The sequence below is a fragment of the Mercenaria mercenaria genome, unplaced genomic scaffold, assembly GCF_021730395.1.
Source record: "Mercenaria mercenaria strain notata unplaced genomic scaffold, MADL_Memer_1 contig_2206, whole genome shotgun sequence".
Classification (NCBI taxonomy): domain Eukaryota; kingdom Metazoa; phylum Mollusca; class Bivalvia; order Venerida; family Veneridae; genus Mercenaria; species Mercenaria mercenaria.
The window spans coordinates 21,324-47,246 of record NW_026460250.1 but is presented as its reverse complement, the minus strand read 5'-3'; the positions used below and the strand labels follow the sequence as shown (position 1 = coordinate 47,246).

Sequence of the window (25,923 nt, the reverse complement as noted above, 5' to 3'; positions counted from 1 at the left end):
TTTGGGAATTGGTGGCGCACTACATTTAGTAGAGTTGTCGGATTTATTTTCGCTGGGTGCTGCCGTCATTTGAAAACAGGTGAGAAACATTGATATTAGTTATAAATTTATGAATTTTATACATTTCTTTCTTTAATATTGCTTTTGATTTAACACTTTAAGTTCTTCAAGTGTAATGCAGTACGAAGAAAAGAAGTCAAATTTATAAATTTAAGAGATTTATTAAAAAATACCCCTCCTATACATCAGGAAAGTTTCTTTTGCTGCATGACATTGAAAATGACGCCATTAACAAGTGGCAGAATATTGCACAAGGCGTCATTCAGACATATTATTATTTCGATGTGTAGCCGATTTCAGGCAGTTATTAATGCGAACAGCGGACATACGAGATATTAGAGAGTTTGAGATTTCAACCTTCGCCTTCCCCTTCAACGTCTCTTGCGAAGTTAACGTATGAAGTTGAAGTTCGATTAAAATTCCTTGAGATTTCAAACTTTAGAATGAACCTTACTTCTTTTAATCCGCCTATGCAATTTATCTGTAATTATGATCGTTTTTCTCGTGCATTTTGATATCAATTGTCCGAAAGTGCAGGACTTTTACAAGAGGTTTTAGAATGAAAATTAAATAAAAACATTTCAATTTACATAATCATCGCATGGATATTACAGTTGCAATTACAAAAAAAAAAACTATAAAAAAACAACAACATTTTATATAAAATGATGTCAGTATACAATGCATGATTGTAAATCATACATGAGAGGAAATAAAAATGATAATCATATCAACGTATTCTATTGTTGATGGTGTTCTTGAAAGATATTACAGTTAATATTTTTTAAACAAAAACATGAGACATCAACTACAATAAATGCATTTCTCGATATACTTTGAACTTAAATATATGAGATAAAGCAGACACAAAAGGCTGTTGACTAGTATTTCATAGTTTTTTCTACATCGAATTCCTTAAAAGACGCGATTTACTTGTAGACTGTTCCTGTTGAAAATCTAACCTTTTAAAAGATATGTTGATAACATGAGCCAATATACACAATTTATGAATACATTTAACAAGCGATTTGAAACAAATGTAAGATACTCTCGTGATATCATACGTTTTGACATCATGACACTCAGTTTGACTCTGTATAATGCCAAACTCTCAGACAGCACAATATAATCGTGCCACCATGTGTCTAGCGAAACAGTCAAGAACTGTTAGGTGGAGACGAAAATTGTCGCACAAAATAAGATGTGGGCATATACACGTATTTGTTTGAATATACTTTTTCATAAGTAAAGCATGTGCAGATGAAGGAATTTTGGTTAGAGGGACACCAACTTTAAGAGCGGGGTAGTCACACCGAGTTTCAAGACCGATTTTCTTTGTAAAATGTAAGAATCAAAGGGGGATTGACCCAAATGCCCCCCTGTCATGTTCTGGCTCCGTGCATGTAAAAAATGGAGCTATCCCATGCGGCTAACAGGAAACATCTCGCATCATGATATCATAGATCTAAAATTGTCTGATACTTCAAAAAAAAAAAAATTCCGTCTTACTAGTACTATTTTATGTTTATAATTAAAACGCAATTGTCTTATTTAGTGTCCGGCAGAAACGGATTGATTCTATTTGGAAGTTAAGATAAAATGTTCCACCAAATAATAATCGCGCGTTATCATTCATTTTTCAAGTAAAATGACTGTCATGCCATGTGCCTCCATCCAGATTTCAGTCTTTGATGCCGAGTATGTGGACAGAGTAGATGTACAAAGACTAAAGTTTTGACTTTCGTGATATCACATCTTCGGACGTTCAAAACTTCACTTCTTACGACAAAAAGGCCCATCTGGTATAATCAGTACCGTCTGAGGACACAAATATGCCGTAGAAGTTAAAGTTTGAACAAAATCTCAAAGTTTCTCAAAATCAGTTGATAACTTCATACTTCCAGGTTCAATTCAATGTATTTAGTTAAAATCCTTAGCCAAACAAAACTTCAATATTCTTATACTTATTGATAGTATTTCGCATCAAATTTAGTCCAGTTATACATATGGATAATCGAATAACTTAATAAGCAGAAATCCTGAAACTAAGCTTTTTATTTCACATAGTAATAAAACGAAGTCTTAGGCTTACTTGAAATTACATGTAAAACTTTAGTAGCAACGACTGATATAAATGAAAAACACGCATATTGGTGACGTTTTACCCCAAATATATATGAGAGACGTTGAAGGGGAAGGCGAAGGTTGAAATCTCAAACTCTCTGTTGATTGGAAGTGTGACTTTGGACAGAGTGAGTGTTGTTTTTCAAACTGTTGTTGTTACCAAATCTCAAATGTTCTAATAAAATGAACTGACTGCCCATATTATTATCTAAAAAAATAAATAAATTGATGGTATAAATTATTGTTTTATTTTCAGGGTATTCTTAAAGAAATATATAAAAAATTATAGGCGACCGATTATAAATGTCTATGGATGTATTGCACTCAATTTCAAAAGTGTCTATTTTTATCAGCACACCATTTTCAGTTTTTATCTTCTTTTGGGTGTTTCATAAGACCTCATTCGGTCTTGCAATTGCCCTTCTGGAACCACAAACCAGCTAGTAACACATAAACATTAAAAAAAAAACCCAAAAGAAAACGTATACTCTGGTCGTTAACTATATAAAACAATTATTTGCTTGAGGCCAATTTTACTTGTTTTAAGCCACACATGAATTAATATCTATTTGTGTAAATATGATCATAATAAGTAAAGTTACACTAATGATTGCGTGTTTAATGACAAATACTGGATAAAGACAATAGAAGCATTCAAAAAAACAAAGCGTAAATTGTAAAGAGCTATTGATTGTCAACCTGTTTAGAGAACACTAAAATTTTTAACTTTAACCTCTATCTATAATATTTGTATACCGGTACATTAGATATGGAATGTCTATACACTGTTATTATTATTATTTGTACGTTTTAGTTTCTAAATAATGATCAAATGTTGAATCTTTGTTTACGCCTGCGTTCGGGTCCTTTTCTTGAAACGAAATTCCATAGCTTTTATATTTCTATTGGATAAATGTACGTTTCGTGTTTACAGAGTAAGAGTTAAATAATGTATTTATTCTACAATATTAAAGCTCCTAGCTTATACATTAACGTAATAAAAACAATATAATAGCTGATACCGCATTCTGTTCTCTGCTAAAATAGAGAAGTCGTTATGACTACAAAATATTGACGTTAAGCTTTTCATAATCTTGCCCCACTAACTGAATGAACTTTTTGGTGGTACCTAACCAGTTAATCATGAATATATATTATCAATATATCGAGTCTTACCTAGAGACTAATTTCTCGAAGAGATATTATAAGCTCTAACTTGTATTCTAACTTGAACAGCGTTCGTTTGGGAATATTGCACAGTCAATTTACACGAAGCTTGTTCTATATCAAAGACATAAAATGCTAGGAACATTAACACGGTGGAAGATAAAAATTCTTCATTTGGAGAAACTTGTGCGTGCTTGCCGGTGCCACCCACAAAATATAATGGCGCCCGCTTCAACCGCTTCCGATGTCGAATGGCTTTGAAGTAGTTATTGTTTTAGGGTATCCGTTTTCTCTTAGAAGTTTTCTTTTTCAATTGCTTATCTGTACATCAATAGTTTTATGTATTCTTATACTGTATCTAAGAGTCATGCATAATAATACTCATATTATGACTCTCAGGAATATGTTTGATATTTGGAAAAATTGTAATTGGTTTTCTTTTTGTAGGCTTACTGTTGCTGTTGTATTGTATTGTTGACAATATATTTAATTTCATCGATAGCGTTTGATGGAGTTAGTGGTGTCTTATGACAAGAAATATATATTTCACTTCATGTAAAACATTGTTTTCTTCTAACTATTCGATGAACAAAATCAATTTACTTTAAATGTCCTCTATGATTTTTGAGTAAAAACATTTAGCTATCGCCGGTAGGTATGCATCTTTAACCCAAATAAAATGATAAAAATATTTCACAATTGAGCGAGAATAATATATATAATGTCAATATCTTATTGTGTATTCGGCAGGACACTGTAATGTATGATGCGGCTTACCAACAGTGATTCTACGTAGTCTACAAACAAAAAAAGATGACATTGGTAAAGTAATTCATCCATGATAGCTTTGTTATTCCGCATCGGTTTGCAAACTGCAAAATAAGATACAAATATAGAATATAATGAGGGAGGCTTTTAATCTTTATCATAGTATCAATTGTGCTTAAGTTACACATTTTGTTTTCATTTAAAACAAAATACGCTTCAGGAAAATATTGAATCATTCTTGAAAAATCACTGACTTGTCAGATAGTATTTGGATAATATGCGGGAAGGAAAAGGTAAGAATATTATCTCTGTAATGTAATAAAATGCATAATCGAAGTACTTGCAGTCAAGCCATTCTGTAAATAAAAATAAAAATAGGATTCTTTTATTGTCAGGGTATCTCTCAAAACAGGTAAATTCACAGTTTTTACAGAAAACGTTGACCTTAACAAGGAGCTGTTATAATGGTGATCTTTATTTGAAGGTGGTCTTTAACACATGTTAGACTGTTTGTTCACTAACTGTTATGAATGTGTTTTCAGTCTGCAACAATAGCTCTATTTAAATTTGGTTCCGTAAGTGCGTTTGTCAGAGATAGTATAGTTTGAAGAAGCATAACATTTTCATCTGTCTTAAAAGTTTACAGAATTACTTTGAAACTGACCAGCTCCTCAAACTAATATGCACATGATTCCTTATTAAAAGTTATTTGCTATTGTTTAGGTGCCCTATTTGCCAACTATTCACTTAGGAGGCATATACCAATATCCCGGTATATAGCTCAACATTGAGTCTGTAAATACAAAAGAAACAACAAAAAAACGTTTCTGCGTATTTCTTACAGAGTGAAAAAGATATAACAAGAGGCCATGAATTTTATTTGAGACACCTTTTGCTATTGGGACAAGCTGCACCTGTATCTTTAAAGGCCATTCTAGAAAGAGAAGTCAGTAAGAGCGGTAAAAGACTTGGCGATCTATTAGCTGAGCGCAAAGACACATTCAAGACGTATCACAATGCAGAGTTTTATCAGTTGTTTAAAGATGAAGAGGTCAATACAGACATTGATTCTTGGGACACACTCGTGCTTTGTGTTGTAATACTGGTACTGTTTGATTCATACTTAGTTAATGATGAGGTTGAAGCGATAAAGATAATAAAATATCAAAGTAATGAATTAGAAAAGTTTGCCCACTCTGCTTCGATTACCTACAAAACGTTTGAGGAAAAATGGGTTCCGTTGCATTCGGCATTTCTAGAACTCAACACAGGAATTCATGACAAGATGAAATTCGAATGCACACGAATGATTTATTCGTTTAAATCGGAAGATATTAGAGTTCATTTAGATCTATTTAAACAAATAAAAAAGACACACGATGTCAAATTGCACCTTAAGATGGTCATACAAGACAAAATTGCTCCAAGGATACATGGCGACATTGACCAAGCATGCGACAAAGACGACAATGGTTTGTGCTTGTTTCTCGATTTGTTGAAATTATATCTATATCTTTACATTTCTGCAGCGGTAAATGTTTCAAAGCAAACCTCGTTTTTAGAATCTGTAAAACATTTTCCCGCAAGTAACAAAAGCTAACATTTAGGATTATAGTGATAATCTATCCCTAATTGTAGATATCCTCTTCGAGAGTAACTACTTTAGCGGTTACGAGGCTCATCCAAGTTACCGCCAAAACAGTTATTCTTATTATTTGTTTCACAGTGGCGATTTCTTTTATATAATCTTTAAAATACCAAGATAAAAAGAATATGTTACGATTCCAAAAGACATTAAATTGTAACTCAATAACAACCAATGTTATTATAAATATTTCAATTTATCACAACTTGAAAATATGTTGAAGAATTTGGATGGCATTTGATACTTAAGTTTGTGTTTCAGAATATCCAGTATTCACAGAAACTCTTCAAGACAAGGTTGTTTATGTCGGAGATTCTGCTATTCTTACGTGTAAACTCAACGTTTCTGAGAACACAGTCACGTGGCGACATGATTACAAACCAGTAAAAGAAACTGAGACCCTGAAGTTTCTTACAGATAAATGTACACATTGGTTGGCAATTTCTCGCGCGAAGCTGTCAGATATAGGAGAATATGCTTGTGCTTGTGGGAAATCTTCGACTAAATGTTCTCTCCAGGTTTTAGGTATTAAACCGCTTGATTTAGAGAAATATTACGAGACTAAACCCACAGTTTTCGTCTTACATGTATCTCAACACATTATTAAGAATTCTAATGACTTCTATGTTGTGTTAACATGTTACATGTAGTATCTTATTATTACATTAATTAAACATATTTCATTATATTATAATTTCATTTATATAACGTTTATTTTCTCTTCTAAATATAATATTATGTACCAGTTGTTATCTGAAATTATGAATAAAAATATACCGAAGTAATTGCTTTAAATATTCAGATACTCTTGAACGCTGTAAAATGTTAAACTTCTTTTATCTCAAAATATTTCCTGAATATAAAACATCTTTGTTCCCATTCGATATGTCATGCGTTACATTTTACGTTTTGATAATATTATAATTTCACAAAATCTATTTTGTACTAACTTACAAGAGATTGTGTTATTATAATCCATTTCTTTCATTTAATAATTCAGGAAAGTTTTTTTAATGTTTTTAGAATTTTTAGGTAAACTACATTATGCTCGTATATGCTTTAACATACACTTCTAAAAATACACGCCATACATACATTTATTAGACGAGCAATTCCATATGTAATTCATGACAGGCTATTTCTATTTGATTTAAAATATTATTAATGTATTCGACACAGAAAAAAGTTTAAAGATTGTAAAGGATTTACATGTCGCTACCATCGAATCAGATATCAGAGAGAACATGGATATTGTTCTTATTTGTGAGGTCAACCTACATACGAATAAAGTTGTCTGGCGACATAATGAAGATGAAATCAGATCATGTAACAGACGTCTATCGTCAGTTAATGTATTCGAACATAGACTGATAATCCGGAAAGCAAAGTTTGAGGATGAGGGTGATTACACTGTTCACTTCAGTGGTGTTTCGTCCAGTACAAAGATAATAATAAAAGGTAATTCTATACATACATTAAACTTTGTGTATGTGTTTTCGTTTGGACCGTCAATATTTTTATTCCTGAACCGCTTACCTCAAAACTTGAAATTACGAAACTACGATGACTAAAGTCGAAAGCAGGATGATGATAACACGATGATTTTGCTTCTTCATCATCGTGGCTTCGTTATTTCGACTTTCCTTATAGTAGTTTAGAGTTTTCATCACCGTAATTGTGATTGTAACCATCGTATTTTGACTTTTGTCACCGAAGTTTGGTAATTGCAAGATAAAGTGATTAAAATATCGATAATCCAAAAGGCACACGAAAGTTTTGTCAATAGTCCATGTACACATTTCAGAATATATCAGTCATAATCAAAGTAACATAGGATGGCAAAGAGATTAAAAAGTTTTGTCGAAAACAAATCCTCGAACTTTCATGCTAGGAATAACTGGTACACAAAAATTTCGAACAATTATACCTATAATAACTAAATGACTAATAAATGTTGAAAATTAAGTCGTTATTATAGTATCTTCAATTTTTAATGATAGTAAAAAATAAAGAGTATTTTTCTGGAAATTTATTGTACACACCTAGTAAATATTTTGAGTTTCAGGTAACGTCAGTCTTTTACACAGGAAACAGTTGATGGAAAATCAGTACAAAAATTGGTTAAGAAGTACACTTGGTCTAAAATACTTGAAAATTGGTTTAGAAGGGTTTACAGATACTACAGTAAAAGCTCATCATGATGAAATTATTAGCAAAGTTCCTACTGCTGGAATAGAATGCACAGACTGTACTTTAGAAGTTCTTCTTCCTTGGCACAATAAGGACCTTTGTCACAAACAACATGTTTGTCTTTGTTCTAATAAATCACGTAAGAGGAAGGTATGTCCTAATAACGGATTCTGCAGTAAGTTTTATGACACCATACTTTGGGATCACCAATTCTTCGATCCAATGATGACAAATACAGATATACAAAAGTGGAGCAGTGATCCTTGGAGTGTTGGTGCATGTAATATCCACACTGCTGGCTACAATAACCGATCGTCAGCGAAACAGATTGACTGTGCGGGAGTGTTGAGTTTGTTTATTAATAACTGCTTCTTTGAGAGAAGTCTAGATGAAACAGATTTAAATGATAAAACAGATCTATTTAAGAAGGTATTACTTAAGAATAAGGTTTAATGTATGTCCAACATATCCTAGAATTAAGTGTTTTACATTGATGTATATTCAAGAGGGCAACTTGTTCGAACTAGTCAAGTTAACATATACATCTTATGCAAACATATAGAATATTAGATTGATAAACTAGTCTAAATCGTGGCATAGTACACCAGTTAATGATTCATAATGATTATGAATGTTGCTTAATATTGAACTGGTACAAAAGCAGCTTAAAACTGGAAAAAAACAATGCAATGAAGTTTTTATCTTAAATTGTTTTAAAAATACGTACAGCTTTTGGATTATTCTTTAGTTTAATTAGTTTTTGAAATGCTTTCTGAAGTATGTTAGTCTTTATTATTATATCTTTACTGCTTATATTTTGCGATAATTCAGTTAAAGATGATAAGTCGCATTTCAGCGATTTTCTATGACGTTTTCCATTTTTCAAATGTTCTATAATACATATCTAAGGAAGGAAAAGACCTATGACAAATATACATTCTGTTTTTTTTTTTCAGAAAAATTGTAGTACCCGCTCCAAAACACATACTTAATATCCGAGTATATAAAGATACTTCTTATGATTACGATATAAATTCGATTGAATATTATATCAGTGAATTTCAACAATCCAAGCCAACAGACAGCAATTAATTTCGGATATTACACAAACTTATTAATAAGCACCTTTCACAAATATAATACGATAATTCATTATTCATATAATTTCTTAAGCCAAGTATGTTTTTAGCAAATTGATAATTGTACTACAATAAGATTTCTTTGGTACCAGGACAGGTAAATCAAATGTTAAATATACCTTAAGTGAACATCTAAAATGTATTAAGGTCTCAGTGATCATAACTTAGTGAAAAGTCTGTTGTGTACACTACAAAAGATTCTACCACTTATCAAGGAGCGAAATCTAATTAACCACCTTTAATATCGGTTTATATTTTTGTATCAAAATAATACTGTTTCAGGCGAAGGATGCACGCAATGATATTCTTCACAATGCGAATTATGAGCTGTCTGAATGTCAAATGTGTGGTTATATAGACTTATTCAAAAGCGTTCTGGAGATCAAAAACAGAAATGATGGATCGTATTTTTTCAACCATCCTGGTGTAAAGGAAGCCATCAACAGTTTAAATGAGGTAAACAAACAAGGTCATTGCAAAAGTGGATATCAATGGGCGAAGCAATTTGTCTCTACAATATATAGACCTTCGTAGGCATATTAAGGATCTGCAAGAACACGCTCAGATGACTGGGTAAAACATTCTTTAAAAAAATAAAGCGGGCGTCAGTTTTCCCTATACAGCTTTTAAGAACTTGATGATCTTATTTATAAAAAATATATCCTAGTTGTTTTTTTTACACGGTCCGTATAAGAAGAAATGATGCATCAAACATTTCACATAAACTATTTCTGTATCAACGGTAATATAGCGTTCATAAAGGAATATTATCACTATGCTACTATCCGTGAAATTCACATAAAAGTTGCCTGAAGTTGGCCAATAATCACAACCGGGAAAGGACATTGAATTAAACAGACGCCAACGGCAACGCTTTATTTTATTCACCAGAAAGTAGTATGAAAGAGAATGAAAGGTAACTGAAGAATTACGAATTACTTTTCTAGGGAGAAATGCCATATCAATCATGCAAACAACAAAAGCTACACTTAGCTGTGCAATATAATTTCATTCTTGTTTTAGTTATTGGTACCGTTTCGCTTTAACGGGTGCAAGGGCATGTAAGGTTTTTGGCATTTCATTTCCTCTCATTTAACTCAATAAACTGAGTCTAACGATATACATATACTCCGGGTTATCATGTTTTCAGTTACGTTACAGTCATGAAGTCCATTCAATACCAATATGCCCTTAAACCGGTGCTATTTGGCATGTGAGGTGTTGCAAGTTCCATAACCTCTCATGAACAAACCATTCGTTCCCTTCTTACATTCTCTGGTTCCAAGGAATTTCTTACATATTTTATCTATTATTCTTATGACCTTGTTTTAAAATATTATTTTTGTAAATGCATGGCAATTTATTAATACGAACGGATATAAGGTTTTATTTTAAACGTTATAATATAAAATATACAGTTTAAACTTGGTATCTCAAACCCAAATGAATCTAGCGTTTTACTTCGAGATAAGGAAAATTTGACTTATAATGATATTTTATTCAGTGTTTTCGGGACGGGACTTGAACACAGCTTTAAGTTTTAGATAAGCGAGTTTAAGATATCGATGTTCAAACATTACTTTATACAGTTTTGGTACTGTTTATCTAAACACAGTTGCGGGAACACCAGATTGATTTACACATTTCTGAAGACCGTAGGTATATTAAGGATCTGCAAGAACACGCTCAGAGTGAATTAGCGGAAAAGGTTAAAGAAGCTGACAAACAGGTTTGCATAATTATGATAATACTTAATACAGTCATTTCATTAAGATCACTTATAAAAAAATATTTCTGAATTATTAACAGTTTAACCACACATTTCACAGAACTTTGAGCAAGTTAGTAATTGTTTTTATACGTAAGTAGAAACGCCATTTATATTGAACGAAATCGTTACAGTTGATGAACGATATGAGCGATATGATCTATATTCTTCTCAACTATCTCAATTAGGCAATAGTCATTTACTTTCAGAATCACATGAAAGTTCAGAAGTTAGAGGAACAACTGACACGTATGTATATTTAAACTTTTTAATCATACAATTAATACTTGTCCCTCCCGTATTGACATGATTGACATCAGTTCAGTTTTGAACTCCTTTTCATTTCAAATTTTATGAGTGTTATATGATTTTGTTTCGTTTCAACTAAAGAATGTAGTTGTTTCCTTACCTCTTTGTTTGCTTCCATTCATATCAAACAAACAATAACATTCAATAAAGTCACGTGAAGGGTATATCATATCGTTTACAAGGGTCGAATCTGGGAAGGTTTAATACTCGTAAAAAAATATTGTATGACTTAGGCCTATATTGCTTCAATCACATTTCATAGGATGATTGCTCGTGGAGGAAAGATGGCCGCTTTTTATCGGGAGTCAGTATGGATAACATCGAGACTGAAAAAAATTCCACTCCATAAAGATCGCTGATATAACTGAATGAATGCCTTTTGTTATCTGTTGTGAATAGGTCATCGGAGGACAGTCTATGGTTAATATGTATTCCCTACTACTTTAAGAGTTAGTAAGTAAAAGGTCAAGGTCATAGTCAACTGTAGACTGAAAACAGTTTCTGCTCGATTAGTTAACTTAAAGATTGTTTTAGCCTACCCTACTAAACTCCACAGAATGATTATCTGTGGCTTGGACATAACCTCTATTATTTTGATGGGTTGGTAGGTCAAATGGAAAGGTCTAAGAAAGAAAAGATTAAAAGGGTTTCTTGTCAGTAACTCAATAACCTTTTGGCATACTGCTTTCAAACGTGATAGGATTTTACGTATCTCTTTTTAATGTTTTGAACAGTTGATCCAAGGTCAGAGTCAAAATGACGTTTAGACTATAGGAAGCTTGTGATCAATAGATATTTCCTATCGATTTGGGGATCAACAGGTCAAATGGTAAGGTCGTAGTGACCTCAAAGCTGAAAGTTAGGGGCCTGCACACTTGAAAGATAATTGCCTGTCTTCATTGATTCGTGGGACAATGACACCAAGTTATAGTTACTTTGAGACTGAAAATTTCAGCTCAAACACAATAGAAGGCTTTGGCATACAGTCCACAACCTTCGTCGGATAATAACATGTGGTCAGTGCTCCTATTGGGTTGTGGGTCGGTAGTTATAGCGATATCGGGACCAAAAATGGGACGGACCATCATAACAAACAACTTTTGTATCAAAAACAGATGCACATTTGTATCTTTTAAGGAAATTGCAGATCATGTTCACCACACAACAACCTTATAAACCTTGCTGGTTGACATTCAAAATAAAACATGACATGTGTTTCAGATAAAGAGAAAGAGCTTCAACTAATGATTGCCTTCCGATCAACACACATGAAAGGAACAGAGTCAAAAGATCCTAAAGGTAATTTTGATGATTAAACTAGCAGATTCTCACCTTTTTTCTATGTGGCAATATTTTAAATCTAAACCTCAAGACGTGTTATACTCACATCTTTCTGTAAGTTCTAATGCTCACACTAATATTAGGATGTGGTGTAAAGGCTAAGGTTGCTGTTAAAAAAAGAAGAAAATCAAATTATTTGTCCATGCAATAATTAAATTCATTGAATTGAGGTATTAAAGTGTCTATAGATAGCTTACAGAATCTTCATATTTTAGGCTGAAATTTTGGGGATATGTACTTCAGGACCAAGGTCACAATTACAAAATTATAGGGAATATCTTTAATCTATATATATATATATATATATATATATATATATATATATATATATATATATATATATATATATATATATATATATATATATATATATATATATAACATCAGTTGAAATTTTTATTTTATGCGTCGCTTATTATGTTTCAATTAATGACGACAGTCTGTGCTAGTCGGCGCACCCTCAATTTTCCTCCTACAAAAAAGAAGTTGATTCTTTTTAAATTCATGAAAGTTAGCTGATATACATCTCAAAAGACTTAAGTTTTTGTCATCGTTAACAGCAACGCGTGACGCGAAATTATGATGCGTTTAAAGTCTTTGAAATCACTTACATTAAAAATGACGTACGTTTGAAAGTAACTGTCGCACGCACAGATAGCTTCTTAAGATATCGGCCAGTTGGAATCAAAGACACTGTTACTAAACTAGAAGACAATAGTTTCCGCTTAGTAACCCTTCTTTGGTTTGATGCCTTGAATTTAAACTTCGGCTAGAGGTAGCCTATAGACAAATAAAAGTTTTGATTGCATTTGTGTCAATGAGGACAGTAAAGCTTAATTATTATGAATACTGTGAAAAACGTATCGAGGCATAGTGGTCTCAGGTGTTTGTATTTATTCCTACGAAGCAAAAATCTGTCTCTACACTTGTTCCTCCTAAACAAAATAATAAAACTGACTTTGAAAATGATTTACCAATATATTTTCTCAATAGTTATTTATCCACTTGCTGAAATAATAAAGCCAAATTCCAAGTCATTATGTTACTGCTAATAGTCTCGTGCAATACTTTGACGACATTTACGAATCATTTACAGATATTTCTGTGTTCCTTTTCATATACACAATGTGGTAATAGAATATATGATGGTCATTTGGAAATTGAACGCAACCGAGCAAAGTAATTACAAACTCGGTTTATGAAGGGTAAAGAAGAATTGCTTTTCAATGCCTGTTTTGTGTTAACTCGATTTATATGAAACAATTATTTTAGTGCCATTCCAACTCGACTTCCACATAAGAGTTATTGGATCATCAGGAGAGACAATTACAGAAGGGAGACAGCGCATCTACGACAGCATGAAGGATTTTGTTGCAAACTACAATCATGACAAACCTACTGCGCCTATATATGCGTCTGATCAATCTACTGATCAATCGGTTCGCCGTATTCTTGGATATATAACCAACATTGAAGGCTGTCATATGAAAGAGGTGCTAGAAACAAAGATATCTGCCTACATTGAAATCCACTGTTTTACTTGTGATGCTTTTAGCCAGTTTCTCAAGTATATCAATGGAAACGAGCTGCAAGAAGAAACGCAGCTGCTAAGAAAATGTCTACAGATAAAGGACAAGATAACAGCATATGATGTAATAGCAAGCTGTTCATCAGAAAATATAGAGAATACAAGAAAGCGGCTGCGTAAGTAAAATGTACATTTACTTTAATTGATCAGAAGATAACAGGAATCAGTTTTACTTTATTTAGATAGATTTAATAGTTCTCTTTTACTACTTCATCTAAATCACCCTTCGGTATTCAAAAGTTTCTGTTTGACTAAAATAATAAACTGTGTTTGCTAATTAGATGCTATTGATTCATTGTTAATAGTTTTGAACTTGTTGAAAGTCTAGAACTAAGGTAACCCGACAAAGAAAATAGACATACTGGTGAATTTTTCATACTGATAAAAATTATTTTATACTACAATTGATCTTACCTCACCTGAACCAAAAGGTTCAGGGTGAGCTGTAAGTACATAGTATACAGGCGATGGTCCGTCGTCCATCGTCAACTTTTCAGTCTGAATATTACCTCTTGATAATGTTTTATTAATACTCTATGAACTACGGATTTCATAAGATTTAAACATCTCTGGCGTGTATTGTATTTGGTTTGCTAGAATTGCTAAACGTTTATTAATTTACAATGACTGGCTAAACAGAAACAGTCTATGTGCAACAACAAAATGTTTGCTTTTTTAAAAGAAAATGAATATAGCCTGTATCTAGTATGATGGACCACTTAGAAGAAAATTATGCCGAAAAGAATATACGTATATCAATAACATGTCATCGAAATGTATTGTATACATTCAAAGAAAAAAACACAACCACCACATTGGTGTTACTGTGCATTAAGGTTATATGTTTTCTCCGGATATAATGGTTCTTTACTATGCCAATCAACATAAAACATAAATTGTCCATTGATCACCTATAATTGTTTTACAGATAACTTCACTTGTGATATCCATCAGGGTACGCAGTGCACGTGGTATTGTTCTGACCATGACAAGTTTTTCTGCTCGGCGTGTAAGGATTCAGACCACAGGTATTCACTTAATATGACATAAATGTTATTTATAAAAATGTAGTCTGAATAATGTGAAAATTCCCCTTTTTTACTTTGTCTTTTAGTCTCAGTTTGTATATGATATTTATATTGTTTAGGGTACAAACGTGCAAGTGGTAGAGGCTAGAACTCTGATCCTGAAGTCGTGGGTTCAAATCCAGTTGAGAGCGGATTTCACTGTACAAATATGCAAGTTTTGCGCGCAAATACTTATCAGAAATCAGGGAAGCTGTCACGTAGTTAAAAAGTTTTAAAATCTTGGAATACCTAAACGACTGTATTATTCCGGGACCCGCTATTTCAATGTAAACTAGTAAAATTTTTTAACTTATTCAATTAATCGTGTGCATCGACTTGAGTAGAAGTTAAAAAGAAAATATTACAAAACTATGAAATTATCCTGACACAACGGACAGCTTGCTAATGAATCGCTAAAAAAGTCAGGATTATATAAACGATACCACTGACCAATGATATTGCTGATACTCTGAAAAGGAATCTGCTAAATGAAACGTTTAATAATTTCACTCTTATTGTACATTAATATTTGAATATTTTAATTGTGGTAAATTGATTTAAACGTTGGCATCTACTTTATTCAGATAATAGGTCAACTGATTAAGAGTAGTAGATTATCGTATGTTATATTATTCATTGGTACACAATTATATTTGAACGCGAAGTAATATGACTGTTAAAGAAATGGAAATTCATGCCGAAGAATACAGGTGTATATAAATACAGACACTAACATAAAAATATACGCTTCACTGTATTCAAATTTAAAATAAATCTGGAAAAAGTAAAGCTTCATATCTCGTGACGTCAATATAATGTTACGCCATGTGCAAGTAAAATTGGTATACTAGTAATTAAGTAATATTTCATGTAACGACGGCCAGTTAACCTAAGCAGTTTTTCTTGATTCTGTACCAGTACAAACCTGTTGTGTGCAAGAAACTTCTGTGCCCTCCCTATAGTTCAACGTAGATCAAATTCAAACAACTGTTGCACTGGGACATATCAAAATTCTGATCAATTATTTGATTATCTATTTAGCAAATGATACCTTTATCCTATAGGACCAGAATGTGAAAGAAAATATAAAAATATAAAAAAGCGTTGCCACTGAGGCTGGTAAAGGAAGTTTATGAAAAGAACATCATTGTTTGAATTTCTGAAATTCTGTGAATAATTGCATGGCTGATTTCTCTATGTTGTTTCTTACGCAGTTAAATAAAATCTGCAAAATCTCCAGAGTGACATGGTAGCATGCAAATGATCTTACACACTGGCAATGGTTAACTTTAAACATACCTGTGTAAATATCTATTATTACATGAAGCAGTAAAAACAACATACCAATGACATGATATCATGTATAAAGCAGTAATTGTATAATATTTTGTTTTGTTTGTTTTGGGTTTAACGCCGTTTTTCAACAGTATTTCAGTCATGTAACGGCCGGCAGTTAATCTAACTAGTGTTCCTGGATTACCTGGTACCAGTACAAACCTGTTCTTCGCAAGTATATGCCAACTTCCCCACATGAATCAGAGGTGGAGGACAAATGATTTCAGACAAAATTTCGTTTATCAAATAGTGACGGAGAACATACGCCCCGCAAGTCACTTCATCAAATAAAAGGTATAGGGCACTGTGGCCTAAACATGGAAAACCATTTTCCATCAGTAACTTGAGAACAACTATACCCAGAATGCTAAAACTTAAGAAAATTGGACATGTAGAGTAGATGAACCCTATTGATTTTGATGTCATTGCGTTAAAGGTCAGGGTCACAGGGACCTGAACATGGAAAACAATTTCCAGTCGAGAAGTTGGCAGCCATTGAGCCCAGAATATTTAATTTTCATATTATTATTAAAATGATTGAGCATGCCAAGTAGATGACCCCTATTGATTTTGGGGTCACTCGAATAAAGGAAAAAGTCACAGGGGCAAGAAAGGGAAACTCATTTCGGATCAGTTACTTGAGAACTATTTGAACTAGGACCTTCAAACTTTAAAAGATGATAGGACTTATAGAGTAGATGACCCTGTTGATTCTGGGATCACTCTATCTAGGGAAAAGTTTATTGTGACCACACTTCATTTTTGATCATAAAATTGAGAACCACTTGACTTAGAACATTCAAACATCAGAGGGTGATTTAATTTATAAATTAAATTATCTGTATGACTTTTAAGGTTACTGGATCAAGGGTCAAGGTCACAGGGGCCTGAACATAGAAAACCGTTTCTGATCAATAACTTGAGAACCACTTGACTCAGAACATTGCAACTTCATAGAATGATCAGACATGTCGAATGACCCTTGATGATTTTTGGTGCTCTTGATTAAAGGTCAAGGTCACAGGGACCAGATAAATAACATAAGAGTCATTTGACTCAGAACTTTCAAACTTCATAGGCTGATAGGACTTACAGAGTCAATGACCCTAATTGTTTCGGTGTAGCCTGAACAAAGGTCAGGGTCACAGGGGCCTAATCATAAAAAACTCGTTACAATCAATAACTTGACAGGATAATTAGCCCTGTAAAGTAGATGAAACCTGTTTCCACAAGTAAATGACAACTTCTCCATGTAAATCTGATATGGATAGTAAAACCTCTCTTAATCAGCCAGCCAAGATTGTGGGAAAAGGTTACTGTTTCCAAAATCTGACCGGCTGCAGCAATACAAAAGACAAGAGTTTTTAACATGGTGTAATTTATGATACCATTTTTGTCCTACTAGTCGAAATGTACGTTAGATGTCAATAGTTTATGTTGCGTCTTGGCAAAAATATTCCATTCCATAATTATGTGTGAAAGCTTTAGGTGCCATATTCTTGGTGTCAGAGTTTATTTAGCGTTTTTGCAAAATGTTCCATTCCATATGTGTGGAAGGTGCCATATTCTAGGTGTCAGAGTTTATGTAGCGTCTTGGCAAAAATGTCACGTTCCATATGTGTTAAAGGTTCCATATTTCTGTGAATAGGTTATTCTTTGGCAGTGTTTGGCCAGAAGGTATCATCATCATTGACTATACATACCTGCAATTAAATATAAACAAGAAATATCTTTAAAAATGATGGTCGGCGAATTGTAATAAGGAAAGAAGTTTATGAATTTTTCATCTAACATTCATCTTTCATCTAACATTTTTCAAATTGCAAATCTAAACACCGCACTTTAACAATTTAAAATGGTTCTCTTTTAATTCTTCGCAAAGGTTTCGTAGGGTTGCAATTTTGTTTCGTTTTTCCTTAGACGAATAATTACAGCAGTAGTTTGATGAAGATTCATGAAGCGGTTCTTGAGAAGAGGTCATTGAACGTGTTTATATTTTTAGCTAAATTGGTCCCTATCCCCATTTGTAAAAAAAATAGCAGGAGACTTTACGATATTGTTACACATCGAGTTTGATAAAAATCCATTACATTTTAGTGGTTAATGCAAAGAAAGGCATATCTACTTTTAGCTATAGTGGTCCCTAATAGGGCCCAAGTTCCTATATAAATAAATTTAGAAGAGGACCTTATAATGATGCTCCAGACAAAGTATGACAAAGATTCACCAAGCTGTTCTTGAGACGCTGTATAAAGGCATTTCTAGTTTTAGGTCTAGCAGCCCCTAAAAGGGGCCAAATGTCCCAGCTGAACAAAGTTGGCTGCGGGCCTAATAAAGATGCTACAAATCAAGTTTGATTAGAATACATGAGAAAAAAATCAATTAAAGCATTTTTTTATTTATAATTTTTATTTATTTCTAAAATAGGCCAACTGATCCTGCTTTAACAAATGCATATTCGCTATTCACGAAGCTTTGGACAATGACGTCACACCTATAAAAAAGTGAAGGTCAAGCAAAACAAACAATTGTAATTATTTCAATATTTCTGTTTCCTAAGCAAAGTTTGACCATAGTCATATCACATAGATAAAACTGTATGCAGCGTACCTTCTTTTCAGTGTGATGAGACTCAGTCATTATATAGCATATATATAATAAAACAGATTTCAACTGAGTTCAATATTTGCATACCATACTAAAGAAAAATATTCATATATAATAAATCAGTTAAATAATTTATAACAAATATATCAAAGCAAACAAGTACTCATTTTAATATGCAATCTGAATAATTCACAAAAGCAAGAAACCTTTTCATATACAGACGACAATTGTAACAAGGAAAATCTTTTAAAAAGCACTTCTCTACATAAAAGACTCTTATCACACCCTTATTCATATGATACGCAGACCGTATTCAGCTCTTTCTTTAATTTGATATATGTTGGTATTTGAACAGGTTTTTATCATATTTATTAAACTTACTTATCATTTTGAGATATATCAATATTCTTACTAAATATACTGAGCCGAAGTTAGCTTTAAAACTGTGAACAGCGTCGTTTAGGATAAACGCTTTGTCTACATTTCACTCAGCGTAGCACAATCAACAGAGTGAAAGAAATTGACACTCTTGTCCAATCAGGCAGAGTGTTGCATAAATCTTCTATTTTGATAAATTATCTATAATGCGTTATCAAGTAGTCTGATTTGCAAACTGAAGTCACGTGGCATAGGTAACGAAAACGAATTTAGGCGGCGTTCGCCGAAAAAGAATATTTTATTTCAAAGACCACACAAAGTATATTTTTCCAAAACTACTTCTAAATGCAACCGAAGTTCATATGTATTCTGTAAAATTAATTTAATTCTAGAGGGTTTTGCACTAACATTTACATTGTTTTGAACCATGTATTTTTCAAATTTTCTCGACATAACATTATCACAAAAACAGCACAAACGGAACGCTTTTATTCAATGACAGAAATTTATGAGCAGCTCCATTTTTACACAAATATTGGTTAGATGACGGTTTCACATTATTATCTAAAATAATTTTAATTATACTTAAATATTTTAACAGAATAATACAGTCATCAATAAATTTGTTATCGGACGGCTAGAATACCCATATAGGTCAGGTTTTGTGTCCGGTCACTGAACCGCTAGAGAGTAACAAACAGCTAGGCACAGTGTTCGTTATTTATACTTGGGCCTTATCATTTAAATATTAGATATGTTTAGCTAAGTTTAGCTATCATATTCGGGTGTACTCATTTAGAAATTAGCTGTGAATAGCTATGGAACCAATCTTTTATAGGAATATTTCAAACATAATGCCATATTCTAAAGTGCTTACATTTTTCTTATGATTCCTGGATTCTGTTTCTGCAATGAATTCAAGTTAAATGCAGCCACAGCAAGTTGAATAACATCATCTGACCAGCTTGCACTTAGATAACCTGACATCTAACATTGATTTTTCCTAGATTTCCACGTTATATGCACATCATGACATATCCACTCTACTTTCATGTTCAGGCTAAAACACTGTAAAAGGTACACGTGACCCGAGGCTGAACAGCTGAGATATAAGATTCAACGAATATGCAAGTTTTACTTCAGTTATCCTTTACTACAGTACAAGTTCTTACTCGAGAAACTCGAAACTAGCTGTAAATTTCCTTAAAACATTTATTATTCCATTTATCAATTCATTTCTTCTGATCCCCCACCCCCCAAAAGAACAATGCAAACCCATCGTTATCTTCGTATGTTTCCGCGTCAATTACGGAAACGCACGACAAAAAAGGTGCGGACTGAGGCACCATGTTGGGAATTGGAAAAAATAGTAATATTTGTCAAACTTATACCACAGTCACACATATGGTGGGGATAGCTACGTCTAGCTACGGATATAAACGTAGTAATCCGTATCGACCTGAGTCGTACGGATTGATACGGATTACTACTTTAAGGTACGGCTCAGGTACGGATCGATACGGATTACTACGCTTCTATCAGTGGCTAGACGTAGCGCCGTATGTGTGACTTGGGTGTAGGAAAAAAACATTGCTATTGGGACCAAATACGTAAATTGTCGTGTTATAAATTCGTTATAAATGTTTCTGACGGGATATACGGTGGGCACATAGCCTGCTCGGCTATCGCCTCGGGTTATATGTATCACAGTTAGGCTATATGTCCACAGTACATGTATATCCCGTCAAAAATCTTTATAACTAATAATATATCATAGTAAGACAAAAACATCTTTTCGTTTAGGGCAAGGGTCAGTTTATTTGACACGCTGCTCAGTTTTACTTTCCCATCTTTCCGTCTTTCCCTATACTCACCAACCTTTTTGTGAAATACATTAGCTCTTTTGTTTTGGTTTCTTAGTATAAGTGTAACTAAAATATTTTCTTTGAAATCGGTACATAGTTCATTATTTGTATTAGTAATCGCCGAGAGTAAAGTATTCACGTGTCAAAAATGTTTCTCATAACTAGATTGCCATTTCATCATTAAGCATATGCCGATGTAAAATCAGTAAAATGTTTGAATTATTTTAAATATAACATTTTTTCCAAACGGAAATGTACAAGTATTGAAATTTGCAAAGATTGATATATATGGTAATATTATACCTCACAAAAAATGCTCAGTGCAAATTCAACATTGAAGTAATTTGTTTAATACTATATATCAGTCAGGGATTTAATATGTCATGCGCTAAATCGCTGTCCTGGTTCTATGCGCATGTGACATTATACAAAAATCATAAGGCAGTGTGTGTGACATTGATATTGTCAACCCGAAGGCAGAATGTCTCAAGGCGAAAGCCGAGCGGTGACATTCAGTTTCGAGGGTTGACAATATCAAGCCACACACCACACACGCTGTCATATAATATTCATTTTATTATACCGAACAAAATTAAGCACATGAAAACTTTTAGAAATGTTTTTGAGTCATATAATTCAACAGTTTTATCTTTAGCGCTGTAATCGCCTATGTCGTACTGAATAGTGATGTCATTATTATACGACATTGTGTACAAAGAAGGCAATCATTTGGCTAAAAATTGAAGCAGTTATTTGCCCATATACTACATTCAAAATATCAGCGCTGTCACATGACCTGACAGTCACTTTCGCTTGGTCACGTGTCAAAAGGTTGTTTCTGATAGACAAAATATCTCTTTTTTGGGTAATGGGACTTTATCATTGTAAACAAAAGTGAGGCAGATAATAATTTCGCATTGGGTGAGAGACTGCAACGACAAATTTTTAAAGTTGTTCAGGCGCTTATTGTTATTGGTATAAAGCGAAAACGCGATTCACCATGATAGTTTCAGAGTATGATCTCCCGGTCATTAAAACTTAAAGTATGTATTTTTATATTCTGTAATGTTAATACTTCTTTAATCCATTTTATTATAGTACTATACCATTGAACTCATTCTGTTGATTTCATGATGTCAATCTTTAGACCTAGGCGGTGTGTGTGTCGGGTGGGGGGGGGGGGGGGGTAAGCGGGGAGGGGGGTAGAATATATTTTTCTCCGAGCACGCGCTAGGGAAAAGCCTTGTCTAAAATAACATAATAACATGCACTCAGGTGACGTCACACTGTCCTTGCACTCTTATGACGTCATAAACTATATACCTATTTTATCACATATTTGACTTCATGTGAGTGAACTAAAACCCATGATATAATTTTTGTATTATATTAGTCACAAGTGTAATGAAACTTCGAAGTTGACGTCGTTCTGAATATGTCGGATTAACTTTGTCTATAATAGGTTAAGAAAGAAAGGTTTTCACGTTTAAGTAAAATAAGAGACCATGGTCGAATTGAGTTTGTCTATAATAAAAAGAAGGATAAAATAATTTGTGATAAAATAATAGTAGATCTACTGTTATGTCATTCCACATTGAAGTTATTAGAGTCGTTTAACAATTTTTAAAGTGCTTGGCAGAGCCTAAAATTTATTATTTTGTTCAACTTGTTCAATAAATTCAATATGAAAATACAGTCAGGTAATATTTCTATATATGTTTTTAGTATAACAAATGTTCATTCGCGAGATCTCGCCTCGGTCCAGAGTCTTATAATACCCTCTGAGGAATGGAAAATTTAATATAATATCTTAAGATATTTATAGTTATCAACATATGTGAAGTTTTTAAGTGATAGTTATTGTTCGAGGAATAGGTCTGCATTGCGTTTATAGACCTGTGAGGGATTTGTGAACTGAGCGAGCGTAGCGAGCGAGGTTTTCAAATCTCCTCACAGGTCTATAAATACCACGCAGACCTATTCCGAGAATTATAACTGACTTACCTACATGCTTCTTTGTTTTACATAGTCCAGATTGGTTTCGGATTTGAAGAACGTTTTTAACGTGTATGTATGATAAAAATAGTTAGAAGAAAGAACAAGACAATATGTGTCACATTTTATTTGATACTATTGATATAACATAATGCCCAACATGCTACGAATTTGTCAGCAATCAGGACATGACATTTTGTATTGCATGAAAAATCCGTGCACATTTGGGAAATAGTCTCTCTCTGGGATCATAAATGTGTGTCTAGTCAATCAATCAGAATTTGACGAAAATGGTATTTTATGGGTTTTTTTCAGAATTATTTAAAAAAAAGTTTATTATAGGTAGCTCTTTAATTTGACACTTAAATATACATTGCCGTAGAAAAATGATATAGACTTATCATTACATTATCACAAGAAATGCGTATCATAATATACAATGATTTAACACACATCAAAAAGACAAAACGAAATGTGCTAAAAACTGCGCGGAGAGCATCTATCGAGAAGATTATAAAAAGCTTCATTTTCTTGACAATGAAAGTGATGAGTACAACTAATTAAGATGTTTGTAGTTAGAGGCGTCCGTTGATTGACATGGCAACGATTTGAATAAACATTATATAGTTTAAGGTTTAGCAGTATATCACAAAACAACAATTATTTTTAACGAATGAACAGCATCTTGACACACAACTTAACTGTCCAAAGGTGTTTATAGACTTAAGTGGTCTAAAAGGTGTTTATAGACCTCATCGGAACAAAGAAGCCGGTAGGTAATTTCTGATAAAGCTGTATAGAATGTTTACGATACCTAAACTAGAAATACATCATTCATCACGATTCCAAGAACCAGTACATGTACATAGAAAAGAAGACATACATTTATATGAAATAAAAATGATAACATCAATGTGAACTTTATTATTAAATGTATCACTTATTGACTTTAACTAAACAGTATTATATAACTGGAGCAAATATACTCTTCATTACAATACGTTTTGATATATGAAATAACATTTACACATCTGTACATGTATAAAGACTTTTTAGATATGTTTCTAATATTTTTAATATTTCTATATAATATTTATAATTATTATTTCATTATTTATGTGTATATTGTATAATAATATGTGGAGGACTATTGTTTATATTAGACAAGTGAGTATATAGTATTTACATTAACCTATTGTTTATAACAATTCCAGATCCTGTGTTGGATTAAAGCAGGTCGTATCAGAAAGGTCTTACGGGAAACAGAATCAAAGGCTTGCCGTTAACCGTAAATTAGGAGACTATAATATACAGATAAAGAATCGTTGGATAAACAGAGACGCCAATGATGAATGTAACTGTGACATAGACAGTATCCGTATGCTTCCTGATGGTAACGTTCTCCTTATTGATAGTTATAACATGAAACTGAAGAAAATTGACAGTTCGTATAACGTCGTCAGTCACTGTGATATTCCGAAAGATTCCTATAGCTGCAAAGACGTGTGTTATATAGGTAACGATAGAGCTGTTGTCTGTAGTGAGGATGGTAGAATTCAGTATGTGAATGTATCGGGTAAGATGAAGCTTGAGCATGCTGTACAGCTTAAGCACGAATGTCACGGTCTGGTTTGTCATGGTGATACACTCTATGTCATAGGTAGTGAAATATATACATATACCATATACTGTCAGGGGAAGCATCTTCTTTACAACATAGAACAAACTGGGCCATATTTCTCCCGTATTGCTATCAGTGATGACGCTGAACGAATTTATTTTACAAATGGTGCAAAAGGTCTTATAACAATAGATAACAAAGGAAACCATCTGTTCACTTTGAAGGCTGACATAAGTCATCAAATACTAGATGTATGTGTTGTTGGGGACGGTACTGTACTTGTATTAGACCTTAAAGGAAGTGTACATCAGGTTGATTATAGCGGAAAACAAGTTCTTGGAACAATTGCTGTTGACCGGTCGCCTGGTATATATAATATAAGAGACATGTTGTGCTTTGATAGACAACGATGTACACTTATCTTAAATAACAAAAGAGAAAACTATATATCTGTCTTTAAGCTACAGCATGGCAATAGTGATACAGATATATATTAACGTACTGGATGCAAGAAAATGCTAAAAAATATACATTAGGTTAACCTACAATCTAATACATTCATTGTGTTAAGAGTGAAGAACATACATGAGTTGAATACGGAATCCTGTTCGTGCCACTTAAATTCTCGCTTCGCCAACACGCTACAACGCGATAATTAACGCATTCTCGCCTTGTCCGAAAACATATATACATGCGAGATTTAACAATCCTCGTGAGGTTAAGAGCGCGATAATTATCGCCTTAATTTTCGCATGTCTTTCTTAAACCTCGCATCATGAAATTGAAATCAAATATACATTATTGCGAGAATTTGTAAAGTAAAACCTCGCATTGTCGCCCGGTGATAGGGATTATTTCTTACTATAGCACCGTTGGTGAAAATTTCTGCTACACCGTTGACAAAGGGAAACTAAGGCACCCTGTTAGAGTCCCATTGAATGCCGACGAATTATTGT

At 33.1% G+C, this 25,923-nt stretch overlaps 1 protein-coding gene across 1 annotated transcript; it reads left to right on the top strand.

Annotated features, from left to right (window-relative positions):
• Positions 1-25,333, top strand: LOC128552251 (uncharacterized; the record flags this gene model as incomplete). The annotated part of the gene is made up of 13 exons (XM_053533280.1): positions 1-79; positions 4,102-4,173; positions 4,964-5,591; positions 6,026-6,289; positions 6,944-7,222; positions 7,830-8,383; positions 9,376-9,549; positions 10,709-10,822; positions 11,071-11,110; positions 12,392-12,469; positions 13,784-14,215; positions 15,028-15,127; positions 24,561-25,333. Coding segments are annotated over exons 2-13 (3,445 nt in total), but the record flags the coding sequence as incomplete, so codon positions are not given.
• Positions 25,334-25,923: the final 590 nt, after the last annotated feature.